The sequence below is a fragment of the Pisolithus orientalis genome, assembly GCF_024613125.1.
Source record: "Pisolithus orientalis strain OTSU chromosome Unknown F5J12scaffold_9, whole genome shotgun sequence".
NCBI classification, from domain to species: domain Eukaryota; kingdom Fungi; phylum Basidiomycota; class Agaricomycetes; order Boletales; family Pisolithaceae; genus Pisolithus; species Pisolithus orientalis.
Genome location: NW_026260790.1, coordinates 950,313 through 967,468, shown reverse-complemented (window position 1 = coordinate 967,468; position 17,156 = coordinate 950,313). Strand labels below are relative to the sequence as shown.

At 50.0% G+C, this 17,156-nt stretch overlaps 6 protein-coding genes across 6 annotated transcripts; 2 read left to right on the top strand and 4 right to left on the bottom strand.

The window, feature by feature from the left end:
- Positions 1–409: 409 nt before the first annotated feature.
- F5J12DRAFT_822249 (uncharacterized protein) lies at positions 410–1,203 on the bottom strand. Its single transcript, XM_051745347.1, has 2 exons — positions 523–1,203; positions 410–477 (listed from the first exon to the last, which is right to left on the bottom strand). Exon 1 carries the CDS (start codon positions 893–895, stop codon positions 662–664), a length of 234 nt encoding a protein of 77 aa, XP_051601473.1. The 5' UTR covers positions 896–1,203; the 3' UTR covers positions 410–477; positions 523–661.
- Positions 1,204–1,506: 303 nt separating this feature from the next.
- On the bottom strand, positions 1,507–3,414 carry F5J12DRAFT_822242 (argininosuccinate synthetase). Its single transcript, XM_051745346.1, is given in 11 exon segments — positions 1,507–1,713; positions 1,769–1,869; positions 1,947–2,065; positions 2,103–2,303; positions 2,323–2,574; positions 2,625–2,734; positions 2,792–2,874; positions 2,927–2,992; positions 3,042–3,101; positions 3,158–3,237; positions 3,300–3,414. 11 exon segments carry the CDS (start codon positions 3,349–3,351, stop codon positions 1,641–1,643), a joined length of 1,197 nt encoding a protein of 398 aa, XP_051601472.1. The 5' UTR covers positions 3,352–3,414; the 3' UTR covers positions 1,507–1,640.
- A 125-nt stretch (positions 3,415–3,539) lies between these two features.
- F5J12DRAFT_822233 (uncharacterized protein) lies at positions 3,540–5,767 on the top strand. The gene is made up of 8 exons (XM_051745345.1): positions 3,540–3,608; positions 3,667–4,105; positions 4,191–4,251; positions 4,301–4,342; positions 4,391–4,432; positions 4,485–4,547; positions 4,607–4,674; positions 4,727–5,767. Exons 2-8 carry the CDS (start codon positions 3,675–3,677, stop codon positions 5,580–5,582), a joined length of 1,563 nt encoding a protein of 520 aa, XP_051601471.1. The 5' UTR covers positions 3,540–3,608; positions 3,667–3,674; the 3' UTR covers positions 5,583–5,767.
- Positions 5,768–5,901: 134 nt separating this feature from the next.
- Positions 5,902–11,736, top strand: F5J12DRAFT_822230 (uncharacterized protein). The gene is made up of 17 exons (XM_051745344.1): positions 5,902–6,090; positions 6,141–6,237; positions 6,296–6,369; positions 6,423–6,606; positions 6,661–6,961; positions 6,999–8,457; positions 8,510–8,550; positions 8,603–8,692; positions 8,741–8,962; positions 9,020–9,391; positions 9,445–9,620; positions 9,671–9,925; positions 9,980–10,943; positions 11,029–11,161; positions 11,225–11,273; positions 11,305–11,427; positions 11,501–11,736. The coding sequence occupies exons 1-16, from the start codon at positions 6,069–6,071 to the stop codon at positions 11,423–11,425; spliced, it is 4,560 nt and encodes a 1,519-aa protein (XP_051601470.1). The 5' UTR covers positions 5,902–6,068; the 3' UTR covers positions 11,426–11,427; positions 11,501–11,736.
- Positions 11,737–12,336: 600 nt separating this feature from the next.
- F5J12DRAFT_781844 (uncharacterized protein) lies at positions 12,337–13,089 on the bottom strand (the record flags this gene model as incomplete). The annotated part of the gene is made up of 4 exons (XM_051742630.1): positions 12,337–12,533; positions 12,712–12,862; positions 12,920–12,977; positions 13,034–13,089. 4 exons carry the CDS (start codon positions 13,087–13,089, stop codon positions 12,337–12,339), a joined length of 462 nt encoding a protein of 153 aa, XP_051601469.1.
- A 1,244-nt stretch (positions 13,090–14,333) lies between these two features.
- Positions 14,334–15,234, bottom strand: F5J12DRAFT_568713 (uncharacterized protein). Its single transcript, XM_051740098.1, has 4 exons — positions 15,009–15,234; positions 14,883–14,956; positions 14,672–14,798; positions 14,334–14,594 (listed from the first exon to the last, which is right to left on the bottom strand). Exons 1-4 carry the CDS (start codon positions 15,050–15,052, stop codon positions 14,471–14,473), a joined length of 369 nt encoding a protein of 122 aa, XP_051601468.1. The 5' UTR covers positions 15,053–15,234; the 3' UTR covers positions 14,334–14,470.
- Between the last annotated feature and the right edge of the window lie 1,922 nt (positions 15,235–17,156).

Genomic DNA, 17,156 nt, shown 5'->3' with positions numbered 1-17,156 from the left:
ATAAATTAGTTTCACATAAACACCGTTTTCCTGGGGATGATGCCCTTGGACCCTCCCTTTTGAAGTCCCTCACCGTCCGGCTTGGCGGGTCTGCAAGTCCTGATAGTCAGGATCAGTAGGGGCCACTTTCCGTTGAAGATCAAGTGTGGTGATGTTGGAGCTACGTGTCGATACCATTGAACTGGGAGGACAATCGCAGTCTCGGTGACTCATTCTCTAACCATTCATCGTACTAAATGTTGATTGGCGGATGATCTGCACACACAAGTCGGTAGAATCAGAATGACATGAAAGCAAGCCCTGGACAATGACACATTTTAAAAACGTGCTGGAAACTCCCCGAGCTTGTACATGTCGAGCTGGATCTCGAGAGAACTATTTTCGCGGAGGTGATATCCGATGAAGTCAGGGCAAGTATTTATTCAAGCAGTAATCGCGAAAACCATCGATGTAAAGGTACACCCTCGTGTCTGGAAACTGCTGATGTGTTGAAACGTCATCAATTTTATGCCAACAACTTACCCTACATCACCAGTAACTGCAACTCGCGATGTAAGATATTCATGGACAATTCCACCCGTTACTCGTCTGGGCACAACACGTAGCAATCTGGTCACTGGAGCTATAGATGGGAAACTCATAAGTAGCATTTGTACCTTGATCAACGTAGCGAGACACACCAAGAAGTCCCTGGGTTACAGTACCAAGCAGGAGGTCCAAAAACAGTGGAGACGATCGTGCAGCAGACATCTATGCACTGTCTGGCAACTGGGGAAGTAGTGATGAACGTTGGATGAGTTATTGCACCGATGAATGTTGGCACGGTACCCAGAATAGGCTCGGCAAAAGCGAGGGAGAAGGCAGAGGCGAAGACAAAGAATGTAGCGAGTTTCATAATGAGAAGGTACTGTTTTAGCTGGTATCTGGGGGGAAGGTAGGGGTAGGGGACATCTATAGGGTATTTATTCGGGTAGTAACCGCCAAAACAAAGGGTGTAAAAGCGCCACACAGTTCAACGTGGCGCGTTTGTGAGCCTTGATAGTCGGGACCAGTAGAAGTTACTTCCCATTGGACATCAGAGGTGGTGGAGTTGGAGCTTATTAGTGTTGACGCCAACCTTGGAAGACAACACACTCGAGAAGACCAATGTATAGCCAGAACACATTAACCATCCCGCGTGGCAGTTGTTGTATGGTGGAGGATCTATGGATATGAGTCTGCAAAATTAGTGACCAATCAACACCTGAGGAACGACTTTTGTATTTGAAAACGCACCAAAAGTTCCTCGAGCTTGTACTGTTTGCGGTTTTTGCCACGAGTCGACTTGATTACTTTATGTTTGCAGAGCCGACATTCGCACCCCTGCTGTAGACGCCATTAGAAACTGCGAAGTGTGAGCTGCACATATCTAGTGGCTGAAAACCCATACGAGGTCTGAGCGCCGCTGCGAAAGACCCGCTGGCAAACCTAGCATATAAAAGTGATTAGCCCTGACCAGTTGACTCAGCAGGTCGTTGGCAAAGGTACCCGACCGTCGGGTGTCCATTTTCCAGGATCTCGGATATTACAGACAAGAGTTACAACATCCCAGTAGGTTTTACATACAATTGAACAATTTCGGTGGGGCACATCTAGTGAGCCTACGCGCGAGATCCATACACGTCTTTGGCTTGGACACCTCCCTGTCCCTTGCGAATGTTGGACTGGGCCCACCTATTAAATAAAAGCATTAGAGTCACGATAGAACAGTGCAAAGAGCGGGACAAACTTTTTGATTCGGATGCTTTGGATCTGGATGAAGCCCGTGGTATCCGTAGGCTCGAACCCACCGAGCTCATCCATGGATGACTGTGCCTCGTCGTACAAGCCCTGCCGAAATATTAAATCGCGTCCGCCACTTCTCGGGTTTACATACCTCATCAGAGTAGCCTGCCCTCGATGATAACGTTACCCCTGTACAGCTTCAAACGAACAACGCCGTTGACTGTTCGCTGACTTGCGGGAATGGCACTCGTGATAAATTCACGCTCGGGAGAGAAGAAGGTGCCATTGTATAGTATACGGCCTAATTCGATCGGTGATAAACTGGTCGCGGAGTGCACGCACATTACGATCGAGGGTGAGACCCTCAATGTCCATATGAGCGGCACGCAAGATGGTGGCTCCCGGAGATTCGTAACAACCTCGGGACTTCACACCGATAAAGCGATTCTCGACAATGTCGATACGTCCGACTCCGTGCTTTCTCGCGAGGGCATTGAGACCCAAGAATATCTCGACAGGGTCTGTGAACGTCTTTTGGTCTTCCGTCGTGACCTTGACCTGGAAGACCAGCCCTAAATTCGATGGAAAGACGCTCGGGCTCAGAAGGCGCCGCTTCGGGCTGGACAGTGAGTTTCCACATGTCGTCGGGTGGAGTGACATTGGGGTCTTCCAGAATACCAGCCTCATAAGAGATGTGGAACAAGTTCTCATCCGTGGACCACGGCTTGGCAGCGGTCTGCTGGACGGGAATCTGCTTCTCTGCTGCATAAGCTAGAAGAGCCTGACGACCAGGGAATCGGTCATAGAACTCTGTAACGGTGTGACTGATAGTAAATACAGAAGCGCCCGCTTATACGTACCAGGTATGCGCCATGGGGCAATAACTTTGATGTCCGGCCGCAGGCCGTAAAACGCAAGCTCAAAACGAACTTGGTCGTTTCCTTTTCCAGTGCACCCATGAGAGACATAGCTTTTGAGATATGTCATAACGAGTTTGGAAACTCCACAATGAAAATCATGATCTCACTCGCATCCTTCCGTATCAGCGACTTCGATCATGCCGCGGGCAATGACAGGTCGGGCAAGTGATGTCCCGAGAAGGTATACGTTCTGTGTACTACGATGTTTTATCCCTAGATGGACAGGAGACTGTGCAACCCACCTCGTAGATGCAATTTGCTTGCATAGCGGGGTATATGAGTTCAGTCACGAACTCGCGTTTGAGATCCTGGAGATCCGCGATAAGCATGATAATATGACTGTAAAACTGGCCTGACCTGTAAATAAAACTTCTTGGCACCTACTGCGAGTGCCTTTTTGCGAGCAGCTTCGAAATCCTACAGATTAAAATGAACACAGTCCAGATAAAAACATAGTCGGTCGCGTTACTTACCTCTTCCTGGCCGACATCAGCCATAAAAGCGACAACTTCGTATCCTTGCTCGATCAGCCATGCCAAAATGCAGGAGGTATCTTTGTATCCGATCACATGTGCTCTTCAGTGAAGATCGGGGCGTGTCTGAGGTGCGCCTTACCGAGACCGCCAGAATAAGCTAACAAAACGCGACCTTTTGAAGTGGACACCATGGTTTTCAACTATTGACGAGGGAGAACTAATCGATCCGAATTACTTGCTTTCTTATAGGTCCTTCGGAGTTGATAATTTAGTTTAATTTCCTGTGTAACCGGTCACAATTCACGTGACATGTTGCAGTCACGGTCACAGTGTGACATTAATATTGTCTCAGTCACGGACCAATCCGGGGCAGGCGTGGTCCCTTTGACAATTGACCACGGCAGCAGCCCTCCAGCAACCTGCGAGATATTGTTGAATAGTGTTTACGGTGAGCACGTAGTCTTCTGTGTTATTGGTGGTAGCATCGCTGACGCTGATCCTTGCAGCCCCTGCGATGAATGTTACCGATCGCAACAATTCCCGACGCGGTAATAACAGTAACGTACACCGGCGCGCCTTCCATCTGCCCACGGAGGTGCAGTCAGTACCCAAGCAGTCGAGTCGCCGCCGTCCACCAGGCTCTCCTGAACGGACGAGCGTGCAGCACATGGTTCTGTCAAATGTCGCGATGCCTACCATTGATGAGTCATCCCAAGTAGACCAGAGCAGGCGGAAGAAACCAGTTAATCTATCGTCTGTCCCTACGACCTCCCGTTCTTTCATCGTCGCTATCGATGAGGCCAGCTCAGATCGTGGCCGCAAGTCGAAGGCAAGACAGCGCCACCACAATCGCCATCTCTCGGAGAACGGCGCACAAGCTGGAGTGCCTCACCCGGTACAGACAGTCTTTTCCATACCAAAGGAAGAAAGATCAAAATCTCAGGAGTCAACGAGACAGCCCTCAAAATCTGCACCATCAGATGCCGAGAGTTCCGCTCGCAACTTTATTGACCTGCATTCAGGACTATAGCGGCCCACTTGCCGCAGCTGAGTTTGCTAAAATGAAACGGGAAATCGATAATTTGAGAAGAGTATGCACTATTTCATGAAATAATGCATGTCATTGATGTTTTTCTGCAGTTGGCTCAAGAGAACAAAAAAGTTGTCAAGAAGCAAAACAAGGTAAATATTCTGGACGGATCGAGCTACATGGTATTGACGTCCTCTCAGCTCATAGAAGAGTTGAAGCAACAGGAAAACACTACTAATCAGGTACGCAGCGCGTGTGGGAGTTCGAAATGTCCGTCGACGATTCTCTTGGTAGAAATTGAAAGAAACGGAATCGCAGGTGCAAAAGTTACAGAGTAAGTCGAAGAAAGCCGAAGAGGTGCGTCACCATCCGATCTACCTGCGCGTAATTTATAGGGCTGGTTTGCTTGCGCCCAGTTCATGAACACAGCGGAGAATAATGTACAATGTCAGATTTGTATGGAACTCCTCCTGAAGCCGTATGCGTACGTGCACAGGAGGGCGTGGTGGTTGTGAGCCTGCTGACTAGCAGCACAGACTTTCGCCATGTGGCCACGTGCTATGTGTTACTTGTCTTCAGGAATGGTTCCGAAAAGCTCCCATGGGTGACGATGACATGGATGATGTCGATAATCCAGCTTACATCCTTCATCGCCGCAAGACATGTCCGTGTTGTCGCGCTGCGGTCCTCCATCGTCCTATTCCTATTTTTGCAGTTAAATCCATCGCCGCGGCACTCGCCAAGGCGAAAGGTACATCTGCCGTAGCATCGCTGAACCGTGATGCTACCAGTGAATTGGATCCATGGGAGGGTATATTCCCGCCCCACAGCCAAGTGAGTGGACGGGAGGCAAGTGAAGGGGACGAGGGCGAAGAAGATGACGACGACGATGACTATGAAGAGGACGACGACCATTCCTCCGATTGGTACGAGGATGTTTTCAGTTATGGGACTGACAGCGATGAAGAGCCATACCTCGGCGGGTACGTATATCCCCAGTGGGAGCCGCCCACTGTGATCGTAGATGAGGATGACTACCTCTTCGAGCAACTAGTCCCTGGTGAATTCAACGCTCTTCGGCGCGGCGCGACCCTCCAAATGTTGCGTGAATATGAGATGCGATACTCGCATGACGAGGGTCTTATCGCGCACGACGAAGAGTTCAACCGCTACTTTCTCGGGTGGAACATTCGGTTGAGTTCGGATGATGAAAATGGGGAAGGATTCATGCAGTACATCATGGATGACGTGACCAATCGACCGGAGAGGTGGCGGATAGCAGAGTACGATGACGGGACCTTCGACGCTCACCTTCTTGTTCGCGAGGATGAAGTCCACGACTATGCCGACACGGACTCGGATTACAACTACATGGATGTGGATGGCCGATAGTAGGCTGAATCATTTTCGTAATTCCTGATAGAGGTAAAAGTTGCCAGGGCGTTCTTCATATTTACTTGGGAGTGTAACTACTACAGAATTAACTACATACGAAGCTGTATATCCTGTTCTTGATGGTGTATTGATGTTGTACTACAAATCCCATACATCTTTTTCTGATTGCAGCGGTGATGCAGAGGCTGCTGTACAGGATCCTGTGTAGACGACGGGCTATATTGCTGTGCCGAGAAAACACTTTGCATGTATTTGGCGGTGGCGCTGCCTAGCCTAGCCTAGCCTAGAGAAAGGCAAGCACCCATAAGTCAAGGATCACAAATCGACCACAACGTCCCAAGGCAAGGCTTGGAATATTCAGCGGGCTGCACTGTTGGGACCATTCGACGACCCTTTTGCAGCCTACTTGGATCAGCACGCAGGACATACTCTGAGCGGATTTTTGCAGTGTAGGACGTGACCCGTCGAATCAGGCAAATACGAATGCAGGAAGCAGAGGAGCTGGGTATGTCAGACTCCCACCACAGGACATGTAGGGTACTCACTCCTGCGCAGATACGTGCCGGATATGCAGTGCACCAGGGGAGCCGGACCAACCACTTTTCCACCCTTGTAAATGTTCTGGCACTATCCGATACATCCATCAAGACTGGTAACGTTTCAGCCAAAGACACTAGGTTCAGTGGTGACTGACCCCATGGACCACCTAGTTTGACGACATGGCTATCACACAGCAAAAAGAAAACCTGCGACGTCTGCAAGCATCCTTACTCCTTCACGAAAGGTATACCACATGTCCACTAGCGACTTTGATAATTAACTCATGAAGAAAAATAGTTTATGCCGCCGACATGCCCGACACGCTCCCGCCCTTACTTCTCGTTCGTCGACTCGCCCAACAGGCTCTCTTCGGCGTTCTCTTCGGCCTTCGAGCTGTAATGATTGCCATCATATGGCTTGCCGTGCTTCCTTGGATAACGATATGGACGTGGAGGTTGTACTTTACGATGGGAGAATCCACGTGTGTACACTTAGTGCTATCTACACATCAAAGGGCTAATCAACTACTATGTAGTGCGTTGTGGATAAGCGGGCGTGATCAACTGCCGAGCTCTTCCTCTGCCGGACTCGTGTCACTTGAAATTTCCAACGAAACCGTTTCGTCTTGGAGTAATTCAACGATCCTTCTTCGACTTACGACACGGCCTTTTTGGCAATCCCTTTCTGCTGACATATTTGCCGGTCAGATCATAGCGTCGCTGATAGTCCTCACTTTTGTCGCTGTTTTTCTTTTGCGCGAGTGGATCTCCCAGAATGCCAGGCCTGGAGTATTTGAAGAAGAAGAATTTGGCGTACCTCCTGCGATGAATGCTGCAGTTTTGGAGCCAATACCCATTGTTCCAGACCCGGCAGAAGCTCGAAGGTCGTCTCAACCCCCGAGCACCATTCCCCATGGGCAGGGACTTTGCAGCAGGAAGAGAGGAAGCCCGACGTCAAGCTAGGTTCATGCGGGCACGTCGCGGCGGTATGATGCAGAACGGTCAGCCCGAACGCCCGCGACGGCAGAACAATTTAGAAAGGGGACAGCCCTTGCGTGTTCTTCCCGTCCCTTTTCCTCAATATCCTGCCGTAGAACCACCACCGCTACCGCCTCCGAGTTCGCTTCAAATTCCCGATAGCAATGAACCTCCAGCTTCCACAGGGAAAGGCAAGGCGAGGCACCAGGATGATTTCGATGATGACGGGTCTGCTGGATTGCGCCGCAGGACCCGTAGAAAGCTGGATTCACAAGATGAAGATGGTGTCGGTGGTCCACCCTTCCCCGATTCTAGCGAATCCGCAATGCTAGCATCGGGCGCCTCCACAGCGTTAGCACCAGGTTCCTCCGCAGTCGTCCCTCCTGCACCATTCGAATTTACCTTCCGTGCACCACGATCAGTCAATGGTTCCGCTTATGACAACCACGACGCCCCTCCTGGGTCAACATCACAGGTGGAACCCCAAGGTCCATGGCATGCCGACGCAATTGCACCTCCGGAGTCAACCACCTTTGAAAGCTATTCATCCCGTCCAGAGCTAGTACACGACGAACCACCAGCATCCGAGTTACCCTCTTATGTACAGCCTGGGCCTGCTCATCAGGATCCTCTTGACGCGTCCGTTGATAGTGAGGTCCGAACCGATGTAGCGCGAGGCCCCTTTGTTGAAGAATCAAAAGAGACTTTGGATGCCAATCCCACTGTACCTGTTGCATTAGGGAAATACGCTTTCTTCCCAGGCGGTAGCAGCCCATATGTCCCCGGTCGAACTCCAAGTCCAGGAGAAGAATTTGTCTCATCCCCTTCGTCTTCGCACGTTCAAGCCGGACCTGCCCTCCGGCAGTTTTCAATGCCCAATACCACCACCCTGTCTGAGGGACTTACTTCTTCGGCAACCATCGCAACGTATACTCCATCAGAAGAACTTGAGGCTGGACCGTCGTCTGCGGCAAGCAGACACATAGACCGGGAGAAGTACGCGAGACAGGAGGTGGAGGATGAGTTCAACCATTACTTCCGCGAAGCAGCCACTCCCAAAGAAGCGTTGGAAGTACCGAATCCAGGCCCGGATCTGAATGGCTTGCACAAACCGGATGTACCCGTCGAGGATGATGAAGAGGACGAAGAGGGTGATGTCGAGCTAGAGGCAGAAGATCTTGATCGTGATGAAGATGACGACGAAGACGAGGACGACTTCGGTAACTTAAACATCGTGAACCGCCCGGGTGTACAGGCACAGCAAGCACAATTACAGGAAGCCGCTGAACAGATGAACGAGGGGGCTGATGATCTTGAAGCTGGTGTCGAGGACGATATGGAGGGCGCGCTTGAAGGTGAGTTTGTCGACTGACTTTTGGCATTCGATTCACTGAATCTTTGACCTAGCCATTGGCCTCCGAGGGCCGCTTTTCGGTGTTATTCAGAACGTATGTTGTTTACCCATCACTCTTCCTATTCCTAGCTTAAGGATGCTTGTAGGCTGTTCTAATGGTGCTTGTCCTTGATACCGCCATGGGATTTGGAATATGGCTTCCTTTCACCCTGGGAAAGACAGCCGCTTTGTTGTCGGTCAGTACATATTAATCCCTTAGGCGTCACAACCTCACGTTCCGATAGTTGGATCCTCCCCGAGCACTTCATATTCTTCATTTACCCATCCGCGCGATGAGAGTGATTACCGACCCCGTGGTGGACTCTGTCACATTTCTTCTTAGCCGTTTCATGCCTCCACTGTTCAACATGGCACTCGAACTTCTTTTCCGTTTTGTGCTATTCGCCGCGGAGAAATCGGTGGGACCTACAGCAGCAGCCACTGTGGTTGAGCTACGTTCTTGGGTGGTGTGTTGTCTTCGACTCTTTGATGTCCGGTTCTCACTGAAGCTTGCATACGTGTAGGCATCAGAAGGCGCGAAACTGTCCGAGAGATTGGTGGAATGGCTGCGATCGCCCCCTGAGGAACCGTCTCCGGGCTTGTCAAGTCACATCGAGGATTTCTTCGAAGGCGATTCTGCAATCGCACGCTTCTTGGAGCCCTACTTTGCGGAATTCGGTGGAAGCATCAGACTCGCCACTGAGCGGGCCCAGAAATCTTGGGTTCATTTAGCACTTGGTCACGGAGCGCCGGAGCGAACTTTTGCGATTTGTCTGGGCTATGCAGTGATTGCGCTCTGCCTTGCTCTTTACCTGAACGTGTTCACTGTTGGCAATGCACGAAGTGCAGGAAGGGCGGTAAGGAATGCTGTGAGACAGCAGCTACTTGTAGTGAAGGTGCGTTACCGCATTACTCGTTCAGCGTCAAACGCTGACTTCGTTGAACTTAGGTTGCTATGTTTATCATCATTGAATTGGTTATATTCCCACTTGGGTGTGGGATCATGCTCGATGCGTGCACGATATGGGTCTTCCCGGAGGCTTCATTTGCCTCGCGCGTCTCATTCTTCTCGCAAGCACCATTGACGGCTATGTTCTATCACTGGGTTGCCGGAACTATGTTCATGTGAGTGACAGTTTTCGTCAATTCGTGTGCTCCGACTAATGCGTCTGCAGGTACCAATTTGCCATCCTGTTGGCTGGTTGCAGGAGCATTATGCGCCCAGGTGCCATGTGGTTCATCAAGGATCCCCAAGATCAGAACTTCCATCCCATTCGCGACATCCTTGACAGACCCACATTGACGCAGTTCCGCAAGCTCCTTATCAGCGCATTCATGTATTCGATGGTGGTTGCCTGTGGTGTTGGCAGTCTTGCAATCCTGCTGTTCATCGGAAGCAAGTCAACCTTCCCCATCCGCTGGAAGACACGGTTTGTGCCGACTCCTCAGTTGACGACCGATTCGGCTCACTCGAGCATTCACAGTGATCCATTGTCCGACGTTCCCATCGATCTGCTTTTCCTCCAAATCGTCCTGCCATATACGATGCGCCATTTGAAACCTCGCAAGGTACTGCACGAGACTTCCATATATGTCTGGAGATACCTGGCTTCCAAGCTGAGATTGACGTCCTACATGTTTGGTGAGAGGACTACAGACCAAGAAGCAACGGTGCGGTACCGGACATGGATTGCATTTTTCTTGCAGTCGACGAAAGACGCTGTTACTGAGCGTGATGGGACGTTCCGTCGAGTGCCTGCTAGTGACAATATCGCACTCCCGAGGGACATGCGAGCGACTGCTGAAGTGTTTGAGAACGGTCTCCCCGCAACCGAGGAGGCGAGGGATCTCATTCGGCAGCAGAACAACGAAGCTGCCAAAGCCAAACGTGACATCAAGGCCGACTACATTGTCGTGTACTTCCCACCGCGGTTCCGAGCGAGGATTCTTACCTTTGTCGCTGCGGTGTGGACGGTCGTTGCGATCGTAGTGGCGGTCTGCATCGCTCTACCTGTGCAGATAGGGCGACGCTTTTTCGCGCTGTTCACTCCGTCCGAGTTGCACGACGGGTACTCGTTCCTTGTTGGGTTTTACCTGCTATGGGCGTGCTATGCCATCTCACAAGCCTCGGAGCGGATGAACAAGCGGAGGTTACGGATCAACGGTCCTAAACCGGGCTTTATGGTGTTCTTCGCGAAAAGAAGTCTACTTTGGCTTTCGAAGATTACTTATATGGTTGTCATGTTTGGGATCATCATCCCGACGCTGCTTGGCCTTGTTGTGGACGTCTATGTCATACTGCCCATCCGGTTAGGGCTGGATCCGACAATGGTTCCGAATATACGTATTGTGGATATGTGGTCCCTTGGTCTTATTTATGGCAAAATTGCGATTCGACTTCGCAGGCAGATACAACTTCCAGGTCGCTCCGCGCAAGCACTTCAGACAGTATGCGTCGCTTTCCTTAGCTTCCTTTGGCTCGGGCTGACTGCACTTTCGTCTTAGCTACTGAACAATGGCTGGTCAAACCCAGATCCCGCAACAGGCTACGAAGGAGCTCATTTTCCCGCTGGTTGCAGGTCTGCTAGGCATGCTTGTCATCCCTGCAGGTTTCGTCTACTTGTTACGTGAAGTCGTTGGACTTCCTCTCGGGACAAAATTCCTGTGTAGGTGTCCGCACCTGTAAACAGTTCGGTGCCGAATACTAATTATCCCATCCCAATACACAGTTGTACATGCATATCCTGGTATTTTCGGTGCAGCAGGTCTTGCCCGAATGTGCGTCTCCGCCACAGGACTTGTTGTCTAGATGGTCGCAGGCCGTACGCGATAAGGAGTTCCTAGTGGAGATGCGACTGCAGAATCACGAGTCCAATAGACCTGAGGAAGACAAGGCAGCTGCCACTATCGAAGAGCAAGTAGTGCAATAACAGTTGAGCATTTTTCACTTGCCAATACTGCAGCGGATGTCCCTGAGGTACGCATATGACAATGGGGATGTACAGACTACATACGCACGCACCGGCGGCAGGGGGCACGCAGAAGCAACTGCTCATGGCATATTTTTCAATATTGGACGGTTGTCCTGTTCCTTCCTCATTTTTTATTCACCCCCCGCATATGTAATAGTATCTGTACACTTCCTTGGGCTTTTTAATTAGTGCAACTTACAATCAGTCACGCATCTGCAGAGCTCGTACTTGCATGAGTCCGGAACAAGACCCGTGAAATGAAGTTCTGGGGTACTGTTTTCGGAGGAAGTAAAAGAACACGCCGTGGTCTACTCAGGGTGCAGGCCCTTAACGCAGCATGGAATGAGCAATAGCAGGTAACCCCTGGTCGAGAAAGTATTCCCTTACTTGTACTCAACAGTGCATTTCTCTGCCAGTAAGCAACAGTCCCTTCGTCTGCGATGCAGTTTGCACACCTTCAAACCATCCTTGTTACCTTGCATGACCGCCTATTATACATGGACGAAGGTTTGAATGGCGAATATCAGCGCGTTCTCGAACCACACTGTCTCCTTACACCTGATCATATGTATCTGCCGCAGTTTGCCGGACGATTTTTATTTCGGTGATGCCCCTCGAATCCTCGTTGACTCCGTGGGCAAATCAGCGCTGCTGAACGTACCGGTTTTTGCATGCCTTGTCGTCTCAACAAATTGTTTATCCACCGGTCGGCGTTTGACTTTAAATGCTGTTTGCGGGTGCTCTGCACCACTGGCCAAGGTAATGGTCACATTGACTCAGTACGACTCTCGCGCCTCCGGCATTGGACGCGGCCTATACAAAGTACCCGCAGGGACTCCGTTGATCGAATCGCAAGTCTGCTAAGGGGGCTATCCCAAAGACCGGTATTCCTCTTCAGGTGCTTGTTTACCGATCAATGGGCTAAATCCAGGTACAGCTGACCCCTGCGGTATTATGACTGGTGGAGGTCGGCTCCACGGCAACTTCTTGGGATTGATTCTAGCTCCTGACATAGTAGCGCGGAAAATCCCGATACTAGGGACCCCCTTCCAAGAACATCTCGAGACTACCACGTAGCTGGAACATTTCAGGGAATCGGACTCAATGTGTTCCTCCTAATCCTCCCAGGCGTACTACGACCTGGTTGGCGTGCCCAGCGACCCTATCATGTCTAAGGTGATACTCTCGGATGTGACGGATGTAGTTATGCCTCGAAATTCCGCTTCCACAACCTTGCCACTTACAAACCAGGCGGACCTCACGGGCCAGCCCTACGATCCGATGGACGTCTCTGAAGTGGTCCGAGGCATCACCACAATTGATGAGCTCCAAGCACTCCCAGCCATCTGGATTGGTGTAAAGACAAAGAGTAGTGGGGCAGTTCGTGTATCGATTCTGTATGATTCAGATGGTCAACGTCCCCTCAATATATGCAGTTCAGAATGCACATACCGCTCGTCTATCTGTGGTAGGAGTTTGCGGAACAGCATTGCCTAGAGTATTGTATGTGCTGCATCGCCATGAAGTCAGAGGATACTTTTGAGGTTGGGATAGAGAAGAGCATACCTATTTACTGTGGAACTAATATAGTGTTCCGGGACCCATCCGCTGTTGAAAGACATCCAACGGTGATCGAGAAACAAACCATCATCCTTTTATATTGGGAATGCGCAAAGACGGGCAAGGGCAACTGGTATTGACGCTTGATTAGGCTGCGAGAATTGGTTGTACACCATGCGATTGATACGGCTGGAGGTTGCATGTGGAGAAGAACGCAACGGCGCACAGCAGTGATCCTCAGGGAGACACGGCGGTAACTTATTGAATCGATGGTATCACTACCGTACAGATTAGGAAAAATTGCCCGTTCGAGCATTGACACCAGTAACAGCACGAGATAGGGGAGGGCCTCCACACTTATATTACAGAGGTGTCTCTCCCAGGTCCCAAAGTCGGCGGGCGCCTATCAAGGGGAGATTAGAAGAAGGGACGATCGGTGTGACAGACAGCGGCCATCACCCATGGATAAATAATCTTTTCCAATGGAACTTACTTGCAGGAATACTGTCAGTGCCACGTGCGTTCAGAAGTGAAAACCATCACGCCCGAGGAATGGAAAATTCCGGTCAGCAACTGAAACTCCGGGGTTGGAATTCTTCCTCGATCTGGCGATATTGCTCTAAATGATCTGCAGTGCAGTGGGCACTGCACATACTACTTCAATTATTTCTGCACCCGCTGTGAATGTCGCATCCAGTGGACAGGCAATGGTGGGCGCCAAGATCGGTGGGCCCCCCTGACCCAAAGATGGCAACAGATGATGTTCAAGTGGAATTACCAAGTGTAAGGGGACTGTTCAACATGAATTGCTCAGCGAGCAGATTGTCACCCCTATGAATGTGATGCTCCCAATGGACGCTGAGCCAGGTCATTAATAGGTATGTTGGCGGGCGACGCGTGACAGATGACGACTTACAGGACAAGGGATACGGGAAGCAAAGTGGACGGGTACGCGAATCGGAGGAGACCATTACGACGACGGTCCCAGAGACTCTGAGTGTTGTCCGTCCTAAATGGGTTAGCTGAAACGCAAAGCGGGATCATTTCTAAGCGCCGAGGGAAGGAGAACGTGTGTAATCTGAACAGGTAGGGATGAGGGATGAGAAAGTCAGGAGCCATGGATACGTTTCACCATTCCGGGAGAAACGTGACATAGAAGACCCGTCATATACTGGAGGTCCGCTTTCCTGGCACGTTGTGTGAGACATCGGCCAAGTTGCTTACATCATCTAGACTGCAAGGGCTGAGGTATTTTTGCTTTCGGTGGGTAAAAAATTCACATACCTCCAGGCTTCTATTGTTCTCATTAATACCACCCATCATCTCCAAAGACGTAACCTGAAGGCGTTCATCGAGGCACGCGGCTGCGAACTGAAGTAGTCCTCATACAATCCATCCTACCGTGAACTCTTCTGCTTTGAACCCGAAGCGATTGTATGATAGCTAGTGGGTGGATAGTAAGTGCAAACCCAAAGGAAAAAAAATTACCGCGGCCGGATTATTGGCTGAAACGTACAAGGTGGTGTCTCGATGCGGATTGAGCGAGGACAAGTGATAAAGGAGACTTCTAGATGAGGTTTGCATTGTCAGTCATGGTGTAGTAAGTTGTCGACCCAATCGGTCGACGAGTCAGGGGATGCGTACGTGGCTATTTGCGGGCTTTCCCAGCCTGCGCGGTCAGCGAGGTACCCGATGTTGGTTTCTTGGGGAGAACTCAGAAGTGCTACGCCAAACCCCAGATGACCGTAGGCGGTTATGGCGGTATAACGCTCTGTTGGAGCATTTCAGTGAGTCGGTAAGTTGCAAGGTAGCTCAATAAGTGGAGAAAGTAAATATGATGTTGGCCACGACTCACTGTTGATCCCATCCCAAAATACCCTGGCCAGGAGATCATGAACTTGTGATAGATGATGTGGTTGAAGAGAAGTACTACAGTTTGCCTGTTCAGCAAATGACGTCATGTGAGGAAGCACTAACTTACTGTGCAAGAGAATAGTGTTCGTGGATATTTTCTAAAAGGTCCATCCAAGGCGTGCGAGTTTCCCAATCGACAGCAATAAGACCAGGAACCTTCCGGCGCTCCGACCCATACAAGCGAAGGAATTCTCATACAAGTAGACTGAACGGTTCTAAGACGGTCAACAACTGCCGGTGGCGCCGAGGACGGTTGTGGGATCTGCAAGGAAATCAAAGAAGACGATTTTGAGGCGTGGAGAGCGATCTGAACGTTCGATTTGCCGCGTTGCTGTTATCAGCATCAGCCGAGGTTGCACCGCCGGGTAGCGAATGAACGTACTCAAAGTTTGAGGCTTTGACTTTCAGAAGATAATGGATACAGCGACGGATGGTGTTCCCGCTCTGTTGTTTCTCTTGTTCACGTAGGCTAGTCCAATATCGCAGTCGTCTCATAGCGAGATAACGGCCGAATTACCTCATCCTAAAGAAGAAGCTAGGAGTATGACGCCGTAGACATCACACGAGAGATTCCACCCACTAACTCACTGATGCTGGGCCCAGTGTCCCGTCTACAGGGTACTCGGGGAAGATGCCCCTAATGGCGGTGTCAAAACAACCGTCGTCACATGTTTCTTCATCTGACATTGGTAGCCATCATACCACTGGCAATACCCATGAACAGCAAGCTTAGGGCTTGAATGGTAGTGAAATTTTTGCTTCCTTATGCAAAACATATACAAACCAAGTCTGTGTGGAGTTCAGTGGACTTCCAAGTTGATACCTGGCTGTGGGCACATGGTGATCAACCACTCATACACTATGCTGTTGACTATCACTATGGTCAAGAATCACCTCATTACCATGGAGGAGGAAGAGGAGGAGGATGACAAAGATTCCAGGTCTGATCTCATTTGGAGGGTGCTAGTCATGCAGCAGGTTCAGAACTATGCAACAGTTGCCACTGTACTTGGAATATACCAGGCTGCAATCACAACCCTTCAAAGCACTACCCCAGAACCTTACCACACATCTTCTCTTTCAGGACAGGGATGGGTAGGTGAACTGCTTAATGGGCACCCCTGGCAGATCAGAACCAAACTTGGTGTTCACAAACATATCTTCCTCAGGCTCATATCTATCCTTCAAGAAGGGCAGCTTCAAGATTCAAGAAACATCATGCTAGAAGAGCAACTGGCAATTTTCCTGTACACAATGGTTATGGGTTTATCAGCCCAGCATATCAGTGAGTGATTCCAACATTTGATGGACACTATATCATGGTGAGTGTACAGTCACCTGAATGCATGGAATTTCTGCTAATCATATATTTTACCCAGGTATTTCAAATGAATGCTCCATGCATTCAGTGAGGGTCCAATTTATACCACATATGTCTGCCTTCCCAGAGCTGATCACATAGTGTAGTCACATTTAGTCACAACACATGGGCAGCCTGTGTGCCAAAACACCAACACTTGTATAGACCCTGAGACAGGCCTGCCTAAATAGATTAGCCAGTACACATGGACAGGCCTGAGGGACTAAAGTGAGAGCAACATATGTATGGGCCTGTAAGTGCATTACCACAACATATGGGAGGGCCCATGGTGGGTAAGGATGTTGAAACATTTAGATGGGCCTGTGACCAATTAAGTATACTGAGTTGCTGTAAGACATGGATGGGCCCATCCTGGTAGGTTACACCCCTGTCACAACATCAAGGCAGGCCCACCTATCATAACATGGAGAGGGTCACAACATAAGGATGGGCCTGGGAGTAATATCATTTATGGTGTTGCAACATCTGGACAGGCCCATTCATAATAAGCTGTACCCCTGTTGCAACATAAAGACAGGCCTGTCGACAGTAAGATGTACCACTGTTGAAACATAAAGATGGGCCCATCACTAGTATCATTTAATGGAGTCACAACATATGGACAGGCCTGTCCACAGTAAGATGTACCTCTGATGAGACATAAAGATGGGCCTGTCAGTAATCTCATGTATAGCATCACAACATATGGATGGGCCCTTCAGTAGTATTATGTATATTGTCACAACATATGGGTGGGCCTGGCCCCAGTAAGATGTACCCTGTTGAAACATAAAGATGGGCCCATCACTAATATCATTTAATGGAGTCACAACATATGGACAGGCTGTTCAGTAG

What these genes read in the sequence shown, in the direction of transcription:
- F5J12DRAFT_822249 (XM_051745347.1), bottom strand. Translation starts at nt 895, where the DNA reads ATGAAACTCGCTACATTCTTTGTCTTCGCCTCTGCCTTCTCCCTCGCT.
- F5J12DRAFT_822242 (XM_051745346.1), bottom strand. Translation starts at nt 3,351, where the DNA reads ATGGTGTCCACTTCAAAAGGTCGCGTTTTGTTAGCTTATTCTGGCGGT. An exon ending in CTGATGTCGGCCAGGAAGAG is followed by an intron (nt 3,102 to 3,157) that starts GTAAGTAACGCG and finishes TTTAATCTGTAG; the next exon opens with GATTTCGAAGCTGCTCGCAA. An exon ending in TGAAGCTGTACAGGGGTAAC is followed by an intron (nt 1,870 to 1,946) that starts GTTATCATCGAG and finishes ATATTTCGGCAG; the next exon opens with GGCTTGTACGACGAGGCACA.
- F5J12DRAFT_822233 (XM_051745345.1), top strand. Translation starts at nt 3,675, where the DNA reads ATGAATGTTACCGATCGCAACAATTCCCGACGCGGTAATAACAGTAAC. An exon ending in GAAAGATCAAAATCTCAGGA is followed by an intron (nt 4,106 to 4,190) that starts GTCAACGAGACA and finishes TCAGGACTATAG; the next exon opens with CGGCCCACTTGCCGCAGCTG. An exon ending in AGGAAAACACTACTAATCAG is followed by an intron (nt 4,433 to 4,484) that starts GTACGCAGCGCG and finishes TTCTCTTGGTAG; the next exon opens with AAATTGAAAGAAACGGAATC.
- F5J12DRAFT_822230 (XM_051745344.1), top strand. Translation starts at nt 6,069, where the DNA reads ATGCAGGAAGCAGAGGAGCTGG. An exon ending in TATGGAGGGCGCGCTTGAAG is followed by an intron (nt 8,458 to 8,509) that starts GTGAGTTTGTCG and finishes TCTTTGACCTAG; the next exon opens with CCATTGGCCTCCGAGGGCCG. An exon ending in AGACAGCCGCTTTGTTGTCG is followed by an intron (nt 8,693 to 8,740) that starts GTCAGTACATAT and finishes ACGTTCCGATAG; the next exon opens with TTGGATCCTCCCCGAGCACT.
- F5J12DRAFT_568713 (XM_051740098.1), bottom strand. Translation starts at nt 15,052, where the DNA reads ATGGACCTTTTAGAAAATATCCACGAACACTATTCTCTTGCACA. An exon ending in GAACACTATTCTCTTGCACA is followed by an intron (nt 14,957 to 15,008) that starts GTAAGTTAGTGC and finishes GGCAAACTGTAG; the next exon opens with TACTTCTCTTCAACCACATC. An exon ending in ATTTTGGGATGGGATCAACA is followed by an intron (nt 14,799 to 14,882) that starts GTGAGTCGTGGC and finishes ATGCTCCAACAG; the next exon opens with AGCGTTATACCGCCATAACC.